At 37.1% G+C, this 17299-nt stretch overlaps 2 protein-coding genes across 2 annotated transcripts; both read left to right on the top strand.

Annotated features, from left to right (window-relative positions):
- Positions 1 to 3912: 3912 nt before the first annotated feature.
- LOC138320926 (kelch-like protein 24) lies at positions 3913 to 11508 on the top strand. Its single transcript, XM_069264235.1, has 2 exons — positions 3913 to 4041; positions 7709 to 11508. Exon 2 carries the CDS (start codon positions 7719 to 7721, stop codon positions 9501 to 9503), a length of 1785 nt encoding a protein of 594 aa, XP_069120336.1. The 5' UTR covers positions 3913 to 4041; positions 7709 to 7718; the 3' UTR covers positions 9504 to 11508.
- Positions 9367 to 14942, top strand: LOC138320927 (ovomucoid-like). The gene is made up of 4 exons (XM_069264236.1): positions 9367 to 9499; positions 12836 to 12903; positions 13672 to 13792; positions 14811 to 14942. Exons 2-4 carry the CDS (start codon positions 12864 to 12866, stop codon positions 14881 to 14883), a joined length of 234 nt encoding a protein of 77 aa, XP_069120337.1. The 5' UTR covers positions 9367 to 9499; positions 12836 to 12863; the 3' UTR covers positions 14884 to 14942.
- The last annotated feature ends 2357 nt before the right edge of the window (positions 14943 to 17299 follow it).

Raw genomic sequence — 17299 nt, 5'->3', positions numbered from 1 at the left:
TTCACAACAGTAGGAAACAGCAAGTGGGAGAATCCGTGTCTGATTATGTTGTGAGTCTTAAGAAACTAGCCAAAGACTGTGACTTTCAAGATTTTCTGAATCAAGCCCTACGTGATAGACTGGTTTGTAGGTTAATGAGTGAGGTAACACAAAAGAAACTGCCAAGGCAACCGATATATCGTTAGCCGTAGAGATGGCAACCAAAAACACAGAGGAGATGGGACAGCCTGTATCGGTAACCCAGTCGGTCAATTATGTAAACCGTAAGTCTAATTAGAGTCGTAAGGGTAAATCGTTGAAACTAGGTCAAAGCGAGAAGTCTAAAAAGCCGGACAATCCAAAGTCGTGTTTTCGGTGTGGAGAAAAGCATGTACAGTCGGACTGTAAGTTTATCAAAAAGAAGTACTACTCTTGTCAGCAGATTGGACATATCTGGAAAAAATGTCCAAACAAAAGGTCCAAAGGTCATGTAGGTGCTCAAAATAAGTACGTCGAAGTCGAGGAATGTGACAGGGACAATGACGATGAAGATGGATTTCTATTAGGACTGTATTCAATGAATGATTCAGACAATTCAGGATACAAGGTAAATCTAAAGCTGGACAGTAATCCGGCCGAGTTCGAGATCGATACGGGTGCGGCAGTAACCGTGTGCGCGGAGAATGTGTACGTCAAGTACTTTTCTCATCTGCCTTTGCAAAAACCGACCGTGAGGCTTAGAGACTATGTTGAAGGACGCGTACCATTACTTGGTGAGATATCGGTTCCGGTGAACTATGGTAGTCAGAATTATGTGTTACCATTACGTGTTGTTTGTGGCGATCGATCGTCATTGCTAGGTAGAAACTGGCTTAGACAGATGAAGTTATACTGGCCAAGTATTTTTGCCTTGAAATGTTATCCGAAATCCGATGGTGTGAAATCCGAAGTCGACAACCTGCTTGCGAAGCATCATAAACTGTTTGAAAAAGGTTTAGGGACAATAACCGAGTTCAAAGCGCAGGTCAACATCAATGATGGTGCGCAGCCGATATTTTGTAAGGCAAGACCGGTGCCTTTCTCATTGAAGGAACGTGTCGAGAAAGAACTCGAACGACTACAGAGCGAAGCTTAAGGAGCTTTATCGAGAGTCGAGCGAAGCGATTGGGCGACCCCGATAATTGTCGTGCCAAAATCGGACAAATCGATACGCCTCTGTGGAGATTTCAAAGTGACGGTGAATAGGTGTCTGGACGAACAGCAATATCCACTACCGAATGTGGAAGATATGTTTGCTCAACTTGCCGGTGGACAGAAATTCACGAAGTTGGATCTATCTCAGGCATATCAGCAATTGAGCCTGGACAAACAATTAAAGCAATACCTGACAATCAACACACATTTAGGTCTGTTTAGATATCACAAATTAGCGTTTGGTGTGTCATCAGCTCCATCCATCTTCCTGTCAGTCATGGATTAAATTATACAGGGAATACCGCATGTAATGTGTCGTATCGATGATATCTTGATAACCGCTCCGACCGATCGTGAACACAAAGATATCCTGAGCGAGGTATTCAGCCGACTCGATAAGCACAACGTCCGGTTGCGTAAAGACAAATGTTTGTTCATGCAAGATGTGGTTTATATGGGCCATAGGGTTGACAGTGATGGAATTCACCCTACCGAGGCTAAGATCGAAGCAATTAAGGAAGCACCAAGTCCAACAAATGTGACTGAACTGAAATCGTTTCTCGGGCTTTTGAACTATTATGGTCTGTATCTTCCAAATCTCTCGACTACGCTACAGCCATTACATGAGCTGTTGAGACAAGACAAACCATGGAACTGGACATCAGATTGTGAAGAAGCGTTCGAAGCATGTAAGTTTCAGTTGTCCGATGAGCGTGTTCTAGTACATCACGACATCAACAAGCCTTTGAGATTGGCTTGTGACGCGTCTGCATACGGGGTAGGAGCTGTGATCTCCCATATCAGCGAAACCGGTGAGGAACGACCGATAGCCTATGCATCGAGGACACTTTCGAAGAGTGAAAAGAACTACGCCCAAATCGAGAAAGAGGCACTCGCGTTAGTGTTCGGGGTCAGGAATTTCACAAGTACCTCTATGGCCGTAGGTTTACGTTAGTGACGGATCACAAACCGTTGACAACGATTCTGGGTCCGAAGAACGGTGTTCCAACGTTAGCTGCTGCTCGCATGCAGAGATGGGCTCTCATCTTATCTGCGTATCAGTATGATATTGTATTGGACATTTACCATTTCACACTACTGGACGACTTGCCGATTACGTCTGATGATATAGCAACAGAGACACGACGCGACCCTGTCCTCTCGAAAGTACTTGACTACACCCTTAGGGGATGGCCGAATTATACGTCAGATAGCGATCTACAACCGTACTTCCAACGCAAAGATGAACTGTCAAGTGAGCAAGGATGCGTGTTGTTATACCGCCAACTTATCGCAGGAGACTTCTGTCAGATCTTCATGACCAGCATGTTGGAATGAGTCGTATGAAAGCGCTAGGCTGGAGTTATCTGTGGTGGCCTAATCTGGACCTAGACATTGAGAGCATGGTGAAAGCCTGTAGTGCTTGTCAGGCTACGCAAAACATGTCTCCGGTAGCTTCGCTTCATTCTTGGTCATGGCCTACACGTGTGTGGCAACGTCTACATATAGACTTTGCCGAGAGAGACAAACAAAACGTTTTGGTCGTTATTGATAGTCATTCAAAGGGGATCGAGGTGACTCACATGACAATGACCACCACTAGTAGAACGATTGAGGTTCTGCGTTCACCCTATACAATCACAAAGTAATTATAATTTTCAAAATATTTTGTAAATAATTGAGTGTTCAGATTTGACAGATAATAAGAAAAACTGTATTATGTATAGCTCTTTAGTGTAAATTGGGTGATCGGTTGATGTAGTTGGTAAGCCACTCGCCTTTCACCTAGCCGGCCGAGGTTCGATCCCTGGCACGGACGTGACAAGGTTAGGGCTCACCTGCCCGACCACGTGGGTTTTCTCCGGGCACTCAGGTTTCCTCCCACACTAAGATCCCTCGCGCTCTTACATCCGGGCCATCGAGAGTGATTTACATAGGTTGTATAACTTGTTTCGTAATCGATGTAAAATAAAAAAAAAGGTTTATATTTAGTGTTAATTTAAAAAAAAAAACTTAATATTTACGAAACCTTCGCCACACATACATAGATTACGACGTTTAAAGATACAGAACCTAGCGACAGCCAACATAAAGTTGACAAAATGAAAATTAACAAACTTTGGTTTTTCAATAAGTTCAAAAAGAACCGTAGTTTCGTATTTTATGGAATTGAGAATCAAAACATCTGCCTTCGCAAAAAGATTGGGACGTCTTAACCGCTCGGCCACCGCGGCCCCTGAGGAACGGCGTCATTACATTGTTGTACCCGGTTAAAAACGTCAAAAAACAGCAAAATGGTATCTTTTCACTAATAATTAAACCATTGTGGATATTTAAAGAAGTGTTATAAGTTAAAATTAAATCATTTAACCAATATTTGTTTGAGGGATATTTTCCTAATATAATGAAGCTGAGAAGCACCCTATACGTATATATACGTGTGTATTTTCCTTAAATATTTTTTTTCTGCATCATTCATAATTCTTAATCACAAACGTGTACATTGTATGTATTAGTACAGACTTTTACTTTGTTATCAAGAAAGTATATTAAATGCATTTCATGACATAACTATAAATGCGGATGTGAGTCAAAATAATTCAAATAGTGTAGACAATGCAACAGTTTGAGTCGCGGCAACATAACACCTAGCGTTTACGTATTGATCACATTCCGAAAACAAAATCTATTCCGAAGCGGGTTTTAGCACGGCGTACACTTTTGAAGTTGAGTGCAAAGAACGATAACTCCTCTTGTGTATCACAGGTCAGGGTCTCTACGATACAAAGCGAGACGGGCATAGTCATGTATTTGACTTCCTGTTATCTTGTAACGGTTTGATCTCACTCTCCAGGTTCGACCAGACAGGTTTGTAAAATTCTAGCATCTTTTTAAACACGCGCGTTAATAATTACACGATCCTTCAACATTCTGCCATACAGGCATGCACTACTTTTCAGTGCAAGTCTTGAAGTAGCTAGAGTACAACGTCTGAATACATCTTGTATGCAGTAGTAGATCTAGACCCTTGTAAATACAAATAATGTTAAAATTGCTCAAGTTGGCCTTTCTTGTTATGGTTTATGTATATATAACCATTCATATAACAAAATAAGCATGCTTATTTGTATACATGATTTACAATGTACATGCAGCTAATGTCTACTTTCACTTTAAATAATCTGTGTCAAAGTGAAAGTGCTATAGGATTAAGTGATTACCAGTTCACTACGATTTCTATATCATAACTAGTTCATTAAAATATGAATATTTATAACATTATTATTTATTATTTCACTATTTCGTTGGAAATACTGCAACATTACTTAATATAATTACTTTAAAGAGATTGCTCACTATTTTTCTTTTCATGCTATGTCTTAGAAATGTTTGAGTCTGGGATATGAGGAAATTTGGTCTAGATGTTTGAAGTGAGATGCATAGCTTAGTATTAATAGCTTTGGTTGATATTTCTAGTTTTTAATGCTTCTGTCAGGTTTGAGTAACTAACCTCCTGCTTATTCTGTTGTACAAGATAGTGTAAACATGTAGGTTTGATGTATTGTTGTTCTACCTTCTGTTATGAATCTAGAAATGCCCTTTGGATGTATGTGAAAAAATATCTGTCCATTGAATTTCATTATCTTTAATTAAAAAAAAAATCCTACCCCATCCCATTTATCACTTTTCATCTTATTGCATACCTATTTGGTTTACAAATGGAAATTAATTTAATAGTTTGATAAATGATGTGTTAATTTAGTGGTCACATATGAATGTATGCCACATATGTTAAGTATAATTTACAGTATATGAATATGTCCTTGTTTTCTCCACTTTATATAAGGAAGTAGTCATGTATCCTGTTTTTATTTACAGCTTATCCTATAAATCCATTTTACACTGTAGGTACTGCTAAATAATATACTTGTAGTATGGCCTTAGCTGTCAATAGGCCGTAAAACTCAAACAAAGCTAGATTATAACAGAGGCCTTGGTGGCAGAGTGATTCATATGTAACAACATATTACTACACGCCCTCCACCTTTGGGCTGCGGTGGCCGAATGGTTAAGACGTACAGATGTATTACCACAATCCCTCCACCTCTTAACCGCAGTGGCCAAGTGGTTAAGATGTACTGACATATTACCACAAGCCCTCACTTCTGGGCCGCATTGGCCGAATGGTTAAGATGTACAATGTATTCCCATAAGCCCTCCTCCTCTGGGCTGCAGTAGCCAAGTGATAAAGATGTACAAACATATTACCACAATCCCTCTACCCTTGGGTCACAGATTTGAAAACCATGTGGGGCAGGTACTGACTGCTGGTCAGTGGTTTTTCTGCGATACTCTGACTTTCCTCCACCAACAAAACTAGTATGTCCTTAAATTACCCTAGTAGTTAATAGGACATAAAACTAATATTACCCACTTAATTGTTACAATATCAAAATCATCAATATTTAAGTATATGGTTGATTTTATTTAGATAAACACTAAAAGATTTAACACATTTTGAATACATTGGCATCGCCAAAGCAGCATGATCCCAATAATCTTAGGTTAAACAGTTTAAGGAAGGTAGTTGTAATGTAATAAAGATGCCTGTGGTATTACACACCCCAGGTGCTTTAAGTTGTATCATGCTAGCATAATGTCTACTCATGAATACCATTGCTAGGCTTACACTGCCCTACAAAAGTTCTGTTACATATGGCTTAAATTTCCTGACAATTTATCTCTAAGAAAACTATCATAAATGCAATTAAAGTGAACAGTCGGGCAAGGATGGCTAAAGTAGGTAAAACTGGTGTGAATGTATCCAGTATTATTTCTTATGAAATAGAAAAATAAAATCTCTCGTCAAAATCTGTCTGCGTACGCAGAAATTAATTTAAAGTATAGGAATCCTAAAACGTCCTCCCGGCTGACTATGTCCGTGGTTACATTTCCTTGCAGCCTTGCTTTCAATGCTTTCAACTTTTCTTTATTTCAATGGTCAGAACTTGGAAACTAAGCCAAACTTGACCTTCGTATTAATATGTGAGAACTTTTGGAAGGCTAATGAAAGCATTTAGACTTGTTTTCTTTGCCCGACTATTCACTTTAAAGAGTCCGAGAAGATAAATGATATTATATACTGATGTAATAACAAGGTTTACATATATCTGTACTTTATGTATATTTGTAAAAAACGCATGTGTGACAACATTTTTGGAGGGCAGTGTATATTAATGATTGGCCTCTTGCTTTTTTATAACCAATTGAGGCTCAAAGACAATCAATGTAGGTAATTTTATAAATAATTCGAGCTTGTTGAACGCTTAAATTGTTTTACCAATGGGAAAGTAAATCATGTAGTGTATTAAATAGAACATTATAACGAATATACAATGTAAAGCTAAACAATTTAGTGAAATTATCTATGGTAAAATGTTGATATATTTTATAGCAACATGGAATTGATACCCAAAGTACGATATTCATGGTATTGATTTTAAAAGTACAGAAAAAAATTGATTTGAAAAAAAATCATAAAAAAATTACTTAATGAAATTTTCAATCTAATTGAAATTATACTTAAAACTTTGCACGATTGCATTAGTAGATAACATCACCTCATTAGATAGTGTAAAACTGAAGAATATGTATTTTTACTTGATTTATCCCCCTTTGTACAGTATTTCTATAAAGAGCAATGTTTGCTTTTAATAGGATGTAAATATATCAAATCAAAATAAACGCAAAGCACATTGTGTCGTTTCACTTGGTACACCATTGCTCTTCATTTGGCATATTGTCACACTCAGTATTGTAAATAATCTTCATTGAAATATTGTCACTCATCACAACAGTCTAGATATTTGTCACTATATAGGCCTAATATAATGGAAATGGGCTATATAGGCCCAATATAATATATAGTGGACTGTGTAGGCCCAATAATATAAAGTGGACTGTAAAGGCCCAATGTAATGTAAAGTGGACTATATAGGCCAAATGTAATGTAAAGTGGAATGTATAGACCCTATATCATGCAAAGGGGATTACATAGGCCTAAGATATTGTAAAGGGAACATATAAGCCCATTATAATGTAAAGGGGACTATGTAGGCTCAACATAATGTAAAGGAAAGTAACTATATAGCCCAATACAATGCAAAGGAAACTATATAGGCCCCAAATAATGTAAGGGGAAGTTTACATTTATTATTAGTTTTCACCATATTTAGTTGATATCAATACCCTTTGAATAAGTAGCAAGAATATAAGGAATAACTAAACAAAAAGCTAACAGAACTTCGTATAATTTTAAAGTTACTTGCTGCGTTATAGGGAATACTTTGCTGAAACAAGTAAGCATTTACCTTAAGCCAGGACCGGCTTACATCACATTAATTAGCTTGATACATCATTATACTACAAATAGCTTGGGACTACAATCCTTAATTGATTATCTAATTAGATTTGTGCTTAGAAATGATGTGTATATTCAATTTGATATCCTTAAATACACTGATATTCTTTTCAGAATTCTCTTCATGATGGCGAGCAACTCCACCAAAAGCAAGATGAGTAGTAGCTCTAAAAAGACATTCATTGAGACCCTTATCGCTGGAATATCAGAGAATAGCCAGGATGACTCTATGACAGATGTGGATATCATTGTGGAGGGTGAAAAGTTCCCCTGCCACAGACTAATCCTCGCTACTATGTCCCCCTACTTCAAGGCTATGTTCCACTCAGGAATGGTGGAAACACGTGAAAGGTCTATAGAAATTCCAGGTATTTCTAAATCAGCATTTAAAGAGGTCAGAGCAAGTATGTATGGAAGTGAATACGTGGTCACAGTTGAGAACGCTATGGAACTTCTCCACGCCTCAGCTCTGTTTCAGATCATATCTCTACAGGAAGCATGTGAGGAGTTCCTTGCCAAGGAGATGGACATGGAAAACTGTCTGACTCTATTTAAGGTCGCAAGGTCGTGTAACTGTAAACTTCTGCTGGAGAGATGTAGACCCTTTGTTATGGAAGGTTTTAATGGGCTGTGGAAATCCGAAGAATTTCAGACTTTAGATTTAGAAGATTTAGAAAGTATTGTTCGTGACGACGATCTTGTTCCTGTTGACGAAGAGCAAATTTGTGAAGCCACAATCAAGTGGGTGGAGTCAGATCTCAGGAACCGGAAACAGCATCTGGGAAGGTTGTTTAGACACATTAGACTTGTAAATGTTAGTCCCGAGTACCTATTGGAGGAGTTATACAATTCAGAACTTATAGTAAATGATGAAAATTGTAAGCGTTACCTGGATGAGGTACGAGACTACCATATGCTGCCAGCCAGACGACAGGAATTTGCTACCGGTAGGTTCCATCTTAGGAATAGTGATGACTTTGAAGAAGTTTTACTGGTACTGACAGATTATGACATGGAAAGATCCGGATCCTTGTATCAGGATGGGAAATGTCTATGGGCTTATAGTCACCATCAGGGACGTTGGTACACACTTGCTCCCATTCCACTACAGCAAAACCCGGGCACAGGATTCCGTGTGGTGTCATTTCGAAATGACTTGTATCTTACTGGGGGTGATGCAAATCTAAAGAATTTGCTCAAATATGACTCGGACCTTAATGAATGGGTTTCGTGTGAAACCACCATGAAGCGTGGACGCTTCAACCACATGACGGCAGCTGTGAGGGAAAGTGTTTATGTTCTAGGTGGATACAATTCCAAGATGGGAGAGGGAAACCATGTTCAGGGATCGATCGAGGAGTACAACGTGAACACCCGTCGCTGGAGGACGATGGGTGAACTTAATGTCAATGTGCATTCTGCAGCTTCATTCGTAGTTGGGGAAAGAATTTATATCCTTGGCGGAGAACAGGAAGATGGGTCAACGTTTGATGGTATCCAGATATTTGATACACGGCAGCGAGAAACGAAAGTTGAATCAGGACTCCTGAAGGGTTTGTCGCAGCCCTGTCAGGTCATTACTGTGGATTACAAAGTCCTAATCATTACAGCTACTGGTGAGGTGTATGACTTTCGATACAATAAAATGAAGTTGAGTCTGGTGAAGCGCCTTCTTCAAGACTGTTTACCCATTCTCGGAGTTGGCCATTTCAGAGGCCTTATTATGTTGTTGTCTGCTGCCAAAGACAAGCCTTTGATCTTCTCCAAGCTGTTTAAGGTAGAGCTGAGGTCTTCTCCTACTCGACTTGATATCGTGTCTCCCAAAAATAACGCCAAACCCAAACCTATCCACGCCTGTCTCCGCAGTATCGTCAACAAACAGTTCATGTATCACACTTACTTCCGGTAAGCAAAACATCTTTTGAAATTATCTTCCATGAGGTGCGTTTCAGAGTCATTATTGAACAAACCAACTTTTTCAATTCAATTCTTTTATTACCTTAGGTCGTTTGGCCTATCGGTTAATGTTGTATAGGTTGCTAACTTGATATATAAGTTATTAGTTTTGCGTTGATACATATTAAAAGATACATATCTTTGTAATTAATTTTGACTCGTACTAAACAGAAAATCATTTTAAGCTCACCTTGTCACCTTATGCCATACCGCGGCGTACATCTTCCGTCCGTCAACAATCGACTCCTTCTTCAAAACCGCTGCTCGGAATTTAACAAAAAATTGACTGGTAGCATCCTAGCATCCTTAATGAGCACTAACTGAAGATTGTACAAATGGTGGGGCTGACCCCCGGGGACCTGAAAGGCGGGGTCAAAAGGGTCAATTTGTCTATTTCCACATAAACGACTTTTTCTCAGAAACTAAGCATTAGATTGCACTCATTGCATTAATAACATCCTTATGGAGTGGGGATTCATAATTGTACAAATGGTTGGGCTCACCCTCTGGAGGGGCCCCTGAGAGGCGAGGCCAAAAGGTTTAATTTGGCTATTTCCATATAAACGACTTCTTGTCTGAATCTAAGCATTCGATAGCACTCATATTGAAAAAGGGTCAATTTTGCTATTTAATTTTTTTAAATTGAGTTTTTATGATAATTACTAAATAAATCAGGTGATCGATACAGGCCCTCTGGGCCTCTTGTTAAAATAACTGATACTGGTGACACAGTTACTTTATGAATTCGTATTACAAAGTTCATAAGTTGTGCAGTCCAAGGAAATGTATTGCGTATTATTTATGTTTTTGTTAGTCAAAATTAACGATTATTGCAGTAAAATATCATACCCTGCACATTCTGCTCTTGTAATGAAGCAGACTAATATCACCGTCATTTTTTTTGTATATAAAGACATTTAGATAATGATATAGCCACTTGATTTCATTTAAGAGCAAATTCATTTTTTCAGTTTTTATCACTGAACTATTTACGGTGTATGGAAATATTGTAGAGTGTGAAATGATGAAAATGTAGATTCTTCCAGCGAAGGATATTAGTTTTCCTTTGCAATTTCTACAATTGTATTCATCGTCAGATGAAATCGACACAAACAATAGCAAGATATGTTTTGATTCTATGTGGTTAATAAACAGAAACATAAACAGAAAGATGTAGGTGTCGGTTCGTGAATCGAATGGTACTGCGGTTGTTGCAGTCGATGTTTGTATCGAAATTAGTTTAGTTTGTAGGAGTGGAATGCCACTTTCTGTTGATCTTCCGTGACGAGTGACTGTCAGGGGAGCTAGACGGATTTTGTTTCAATGTTGTACAGCGTGTGCATACGTTTGAGATGTCGTATAGCATTTTTTTTTTACAAAAAAAAAAAAACATTTTATATCCCAGACATGTTATACATCTGAAACCTGCCAAGGTTGGGGCCTTGGGGCAGCCTTCAAAAATATAAACAAATGTCCCCACACAAGAGGGCTCTCATTCATCACACCACTTACATACATGTATTTTAATGACTCATCACATTTATCCTATAAACATAGACATTTATAAAAAAAAATACAGACAAACAAAAAAACACCACTTAATAGTTTATTAATAGTTTATTATGTTAATAATAAATATGATATTGGGAAAGAAAAAAATGATTATGATTAATTTCCATTTCATACATACATACCTAACTAAATCATTTTCATGCACACCGCCAGTTACACACACACACACACACACACACACACACACACACACACACACACCCTCACACACACACACACCCACACATACACACACTCTCACACACATACACACACACACACGACCACATCGTATAGCAATTATATTGTATTTTGTATTTGTAAGAATGATTAATCATGGATGTTTGTTTAATTTTGTTATCAAATCATGTTGATGTTGCTTAATAAAGAGTCAAAGGACAGAGCAATGGTGTGGAATTATATTTCTAAATGATATTCACTGGGCATTGTAACAATAAATCTATTTCCTGAAAGATTTTGGTGATATCAGAGAGATTGAAAGTAAAGCAATTTTCTGTAGTAGTATTGTAAATGTAGTTATTTTGGCATAATCAAATAGCACAAAATTGATTTGGAACTGGCTATAATGTTATAATTGCTACAATAACGACACACACAAAGTACAATTAGCTAAAATATAACAAACATTAAACTGTGTACGTTTGCAGTAGAAGAAAAAAATATGATAAATGATGTCATTGTTAAAGTTAACTATAAGATTTTTTATGCCTGATGCTAACGAATGACAATAAACTTGAACTTAACTTTTTCAAAATGATTGCAATATAACTGTAGAAACGTGATAACATCATAGAAAACAATACCTTCAAAAGCAAAACGTATTCATATTGCAAAATTAAAAATAAATTCTTCGTCAAAATGGTGTTAACATATTTGTTTTCAATACTAACTATTTCCTTTCATGTTATTTGCGGAGGTAACGTGACTAGTTCATTGTGCGATACACAAAACCACATTTTGACATGTTTGTATGTTTAACAATATGTTATAAGCAGTTGAAATGTGTTCTGAGACCAACTTACACTGATAATAAGTGATAAGAACGATGGGTCGAGGTTGAGTTCACAAAGACCAAAAACGAAATTTACACGAAGCAATACTTGATCCATCCTTATGTTGTGGCTGATTGGTTGACTGATGTGATGTCATCATCTCATTGTCAACTTTGGCCATACAAAAACCTTGCACAGAAATAAAATTGCATCAAACTATTACCTTTGTAACATTGTCGATGAAATGTTTATGCAATCTCTCAAAAGATTTTAAAATCGGAAAAAATATCCTTCAATTATAGAAACAAGAAAAAATAATTTAAAAAAAATATCGATCGACTTTGATTAGCAAATTCCTTGTGGTTATATCATACGGGTAATCTGATGAAAGAGATACAGTATATCCTAGAATAAAGTGTGCTCTTACTACGATTTACTATGATGAGAACAATGATATTAGCTGCTCGAAGGACGTTAAGCCATAATCAACTAACCAACAATCAAGAAAATCTTCTTTGCATTTTCAGTACATTCTTAAGAATATTAACGGAGAAGAGTAATACCTTCTACTATATTCAAAAATATCTTCTGCGTTTGTAAATTATCTAAATTGAGATCGAGGAATGTAATAAGCTGTAACAATGGTCAACCTACTGTCTGTCATTGTAGATAAGGAATCGTGTTTCTCCAACACGCTCTAATTTAAATCTCTTTATCACAGTTAGTGTGAAGGCTGTCATTCTCTCAACATGTTGCTCAAAGTACTCATCGTCTCTTGTCTGCTTCTGGGTAGGTAACAATAGCTATGTACATGTGAAACTTTGAAAATTCTCTTTTGACGTAAATTTATGGGATAAATCATTGCTTTTTGGTATAAAATTACGTTGACAATTACAAGATTTTTAAGTTTGAGGGTCACCATAACTAATGTACTAGAAACATTAATAGCAACTCATTAAATTTTGGTGTTATAAGTTATACTCAAAGATGGTTTTTTTCTTTTTGGTTACTAAAGAAAACTAGACAAAGTTTGGTTCTTATATTTTATTACTTTTGAAGAATAACGGCAGCAAAGTCTACTTGAATAATGGATGCATGTCCACCTATCCTCTTCAATTTTATGTGTCCCAGCATCACCTTGCACTATGAGGATATTATTTAAAGAGCCCAATTGACCCCGTCTCTCACTTTCCAGAGTAGTTGTGTTGATGAATACTAGATTATGTTCTGCATATGTACACTGTATTAGTTTTGCTCTTAGCCATTATGACTTTTACCGACACCCGTATATTTATACTGTAAACGTACTTATATTGTAGCGCAGTCAAAGTTTAGCGCAAAAGCGGAAAACTTACACGAATTAGCGCTTTAAAGACAGAGCGAAAAAACGCTAAAATAAAACTACCACTAAAATGAGTACGTTTACAACGTGAACAAAGTTTGTATCCATGCCTATAGGCGGATTTCACATCTTTATGGTAATATGCAGGTTAATTATTATGTAACACTCATAACGAGGTGATTAACCTCAGCAGTAATACAATTGTCTACCTACAGCTGTTAGTGCGGAGCCGCCAGTGATTGGCAGTGAGCTGTGCCATTCTATAGAAGCCAAAGACTGCTCTGTGTATGAAAATGAACTGGTCTGTGGCTCTGACCACAGGACATACATGAACAGGTAATAATGACGACAGAAGTCCACTCCATCTTTATAGACTAGGCTGTATTTTCATATCAGAGTTATCTGCCTTTGCGGGTAAGTATTGATTGAGACGTCATGTGTTTGCGAGCGTAACGTCATAGTTTTCAGAGAAAAAGACGACATTATAAATGGATACCTACCCGCATAGACAAAAGGTAATATGCAAAAATGGTAATTGATAAACTAGTCAAAAATTATAAGTGCCGTACCTTGGCGAACATTTTGGCATGTTCTTTTTTTGTTCATTAATCTGTTGAAAACGATAGGGTTTGATGGATCAAATGGCTTCAGATGCCTTATAAACGTTAGTTACAACACAGAAATTATGTACTGTAAAATTGTTGTTTTTTATGCCTTATGTATGTTTAGATGGAAACTTTCATGCATAAATCACTTTACAATTACTAAAACATTTAAAAATGTGAAATGAAATTGTAGACCACAACTTGTCTTTATGGTCTGACTGTAGATACTCATTTCGCTTTACTATAGATGTACATATAATGATATTTGGCAGAACTGCTAAAATCATTTTCTGCCCTTATTTGTATTTGTAAAATTAAAACCAATGCACTGATAGTGTTAGTATCTTTTGGTGATGAATAACATATCAAAACTTTTCTTGATTCGTGAGTATGAAGCAATTCTTTTGTTATATTGAACATTATTATTTCCGAATAATTAGGAACAAATCTTAACCGTGCTGTTACTTCATGATTGGTACCAACTCACACAGGTTTCTAGGGTACGTTTTAGTATAACTAAAAAAAACTTAATTCTGAGTGTAATGGATTAGTTGGACAAAACTTCCAAGTAGGCACGAATATCTTTTAATTAAGACGTGAGTGATCTTTTGTCGTTAGTATTGAGAACTTTATAATAGAATTATTTGTCAAATCTGAAAGAAAATGATATCCATTGTTATACACCATAATGTATTGAATATTTAAACTTAACCAGCTCCATATATATTCGAATATTCTTTGCCTTTCAGTTGTGAATTCGCCAAGGGTATCTGTCATCACAATGGACACAGTCTGCACGCCGTGCACTATGGGCCCTGTTAGTAATTACAGGGGAAAATACCCGATTCGAAGACTATCAAATAAAAAAAATAAGGACTGAATTTCGTTTTTGTCGATTTCCTTGGGTCATAATATAATCATTCGTTCCATGTGTCTTCAATATACACAATACATTGTTTACAGACAGAGTGTACTTAAAGTCAGAATTATATTCCCCATTCACTTGTTTCGCTCCCAAATTCTAGTGCGTGTACGCTTACCCATACGATTTATTCACATCGATTTCCGTGTAAAATATGAATGTGTTAAGAGAAACCGAATACAAAATGTATGAAATCAAATTTGATTTGATTTAAACATATTTTATTGTGCCATTTTATACAATGGGATTGGGCATTGAAATCAAATCAAAAATATTTTATTGGCTATATCCATATGCAATATTAATCAGTTGTTATTTGGGATGAAGGTATACAGTTTTACAAGTACATGTGTATTCAGAGCTTTGGATCTCTTCTAAATATTTCTACAAAATAATCACAGGACAACATCATTCAGGTCTTATAGTTTGCAACATATAATGCTTAACGTTACTCATTTTCATTAAGTGCATCTTATATTAACTGTAATATTGTTCGTTAGATTGTTTGTTTGTGTTTGATTAATTAACGTCCTATTAACAGCTTTTGTCATGTAGGAACGGCCTCCCGTGTATGCGATGTGTTACGTGTATGTTGTGCGAGGTGCGTGTTTTGGGAGACTGCGGTATATTCATGTTGTGTCTTCTTGTATAGTGGAACTATTGCCCTTTTATAGTGATACAGTGCTGTATCACTGAAGCATGCCGCCGAAGACACTTAAACAACACACCCCACCCGGTCACACTATACTGACAACGGGCGAACCAGTCGTCCCACTCCCCGTTTGCTGAGCGCTAAGCAGGAGCAGAAACTACCACTTTTATAGACTTTGGTGTGTCTCGGCCAGGGGACAGAACCCAGAGCCTTCCTCACAGGGGCGAACGCTCAACGCAAGGCCAAAAGTGAGGCGGTGCCAAGGAAGGCATTAGGAAAGATAAAGTCAGTTAGAAAGAAAAGAAAAGATCCTAAATTCAGATGCCTTTTACGATCATGCAATAGGGGCAGCAGGTACAATTCTAACGCCCTACCTGCAGGTCAATTGTTCGTTAGATGTTTATAATATCGACAAAACATTATTTATTCACTCGACCAGCTTCCCTATAACACAAAGGCAGCACACCGAACTCGATCATCTCACAACTTTTTTTATAGGACGAGATCTGAACTTAACACAAGGCGTATGGAAATAAATCCTGAAAATGTCTTATGAAGAAATTCTTTATGGTTCCAAATGAAGTCGTCTCTTACGATCAAGTACGAGGTCCTGCAATGCCAGCACAATGACAACATTATGATAAGATAGTACTGAAATCATGGTCATTGATAAAAATTTCGTGCATAATTGTTTAATGATACCATTATCAATCCAAATGTTAATGTTATCATATTGAAAGATAAATGAGTGTTTTAACGTGATTTATACAAACAAGTCTCGTCAGGTAGTAAGAAAGCGAAACAAGCGTTTTCGTCAGAAAGCAAAATAATCGTTTTCTTAATTTATACAACAAGCGTAAGGCTTATGTGAAAATAAACTGAAAATAGGATCAGAAAGAGAGATTAATCAGTCACAAACTTAATGGTTTGTTTGTTTATTGATTGGGATTTACGTCCTGTCGACAACCAAAGTCATTTAAGAACAGCCTCTCTTGTGTACGTGTGAATTTCTGTATGTTTTTGAAAGTTGAGGCTTGCTCGTGTTGTGTCTCATTGTAATAGTGGCAACCCATTTCAAAGTGATATCTTACTAAAGCATACCGCCAGCGAAACCCGACAGCACACGCCACCCTGCCACAATATACTGACAACGGGCGAACCAGTCGTCCCGCTCTATTTATACTGAACGTTAAGCAGGAGCAGAAACTATCCCTTTTATAGACTATGACAGAACCCAAAGTCTTCCTTACATGGGCGAACGCTCACTCCAGGGTCAAAAGTGAGAATGTGTCAAGGGAGACGTATTCAGTTTGAGGAGAACATATAATTTCCCAAATCCAGTGTATCTGCTGCCCCCATTTACGGCATTTCATGATCTCAAACATTTAGATTGTCTAACATATAAGACGTTGGAAGCTTAAGCTAACGATTAGCTTGCGATTTTTTTTTTTTTTATAAAAGCACGAACATAATCAGCTACGATAATAATATTTTATTTTCACAAAAATACTTTATTTTGAGATTTTACCAAATATGGAGATGTGTGATAGTATAAACTTAAATACATGTATTGATTTTTGCAATAAGGTGGGCTGTCCTATGTATGACTCAAACATTTGTATACACACCAGGTGTGTCGTCTGCTACCTAAAGTGACGTCACGA

Source organism: Argopecten irradians, chromosome 4 (genome assembly GCF_041381155.1).
Source record: "Argopecten irradians isolate NY chromosome 4, Ai_NY, whole genome shotgun sequence".
Lineage (NCBI taxonomy): Eukaryota > Metazoa > Mollusca > Bivalvia > Pectinida > Pectinidae > Argopecten > Argopecten irradians.
The sequence above is the reverse complement of the archived record's forward strand: the minus strand, read 5'-3'. Positions and strand labels throughout refer to the sequence as shown.

Excerpts from the sequence above, each read along its gene's own strand:
- LOC138320926 (XM_069264235.1), top strand. The coding sequence starts at position 7,719 with ATGATGGCGAGCAACTCCACCAAAAGCAAGATGAGTAGTAGCTCTAAA.
- LOC138320927 (XM_069264236.1), top strand. The coding sequence starts at position 12,864 with ATGTTGCTCAAAGTACTCATCGTCTCTTGTCTGCTTCTGG. Across the intron at positions 12,904-13,671 it reads CGTCTCTTGTCTGCTTCTGG|CTGTTAGTGCGGAGCCGCCA; the intron begins GTAGGTAACAAT and ends GTCTACCTACAG. Across the intron at positions 13,793-14,810 it reads CACAGGACATACATGAACAG|TTGTGAATTCGCCAAGGGTA; the intron begins GTAATAATGACG and ends TTTGCCTTTCAG.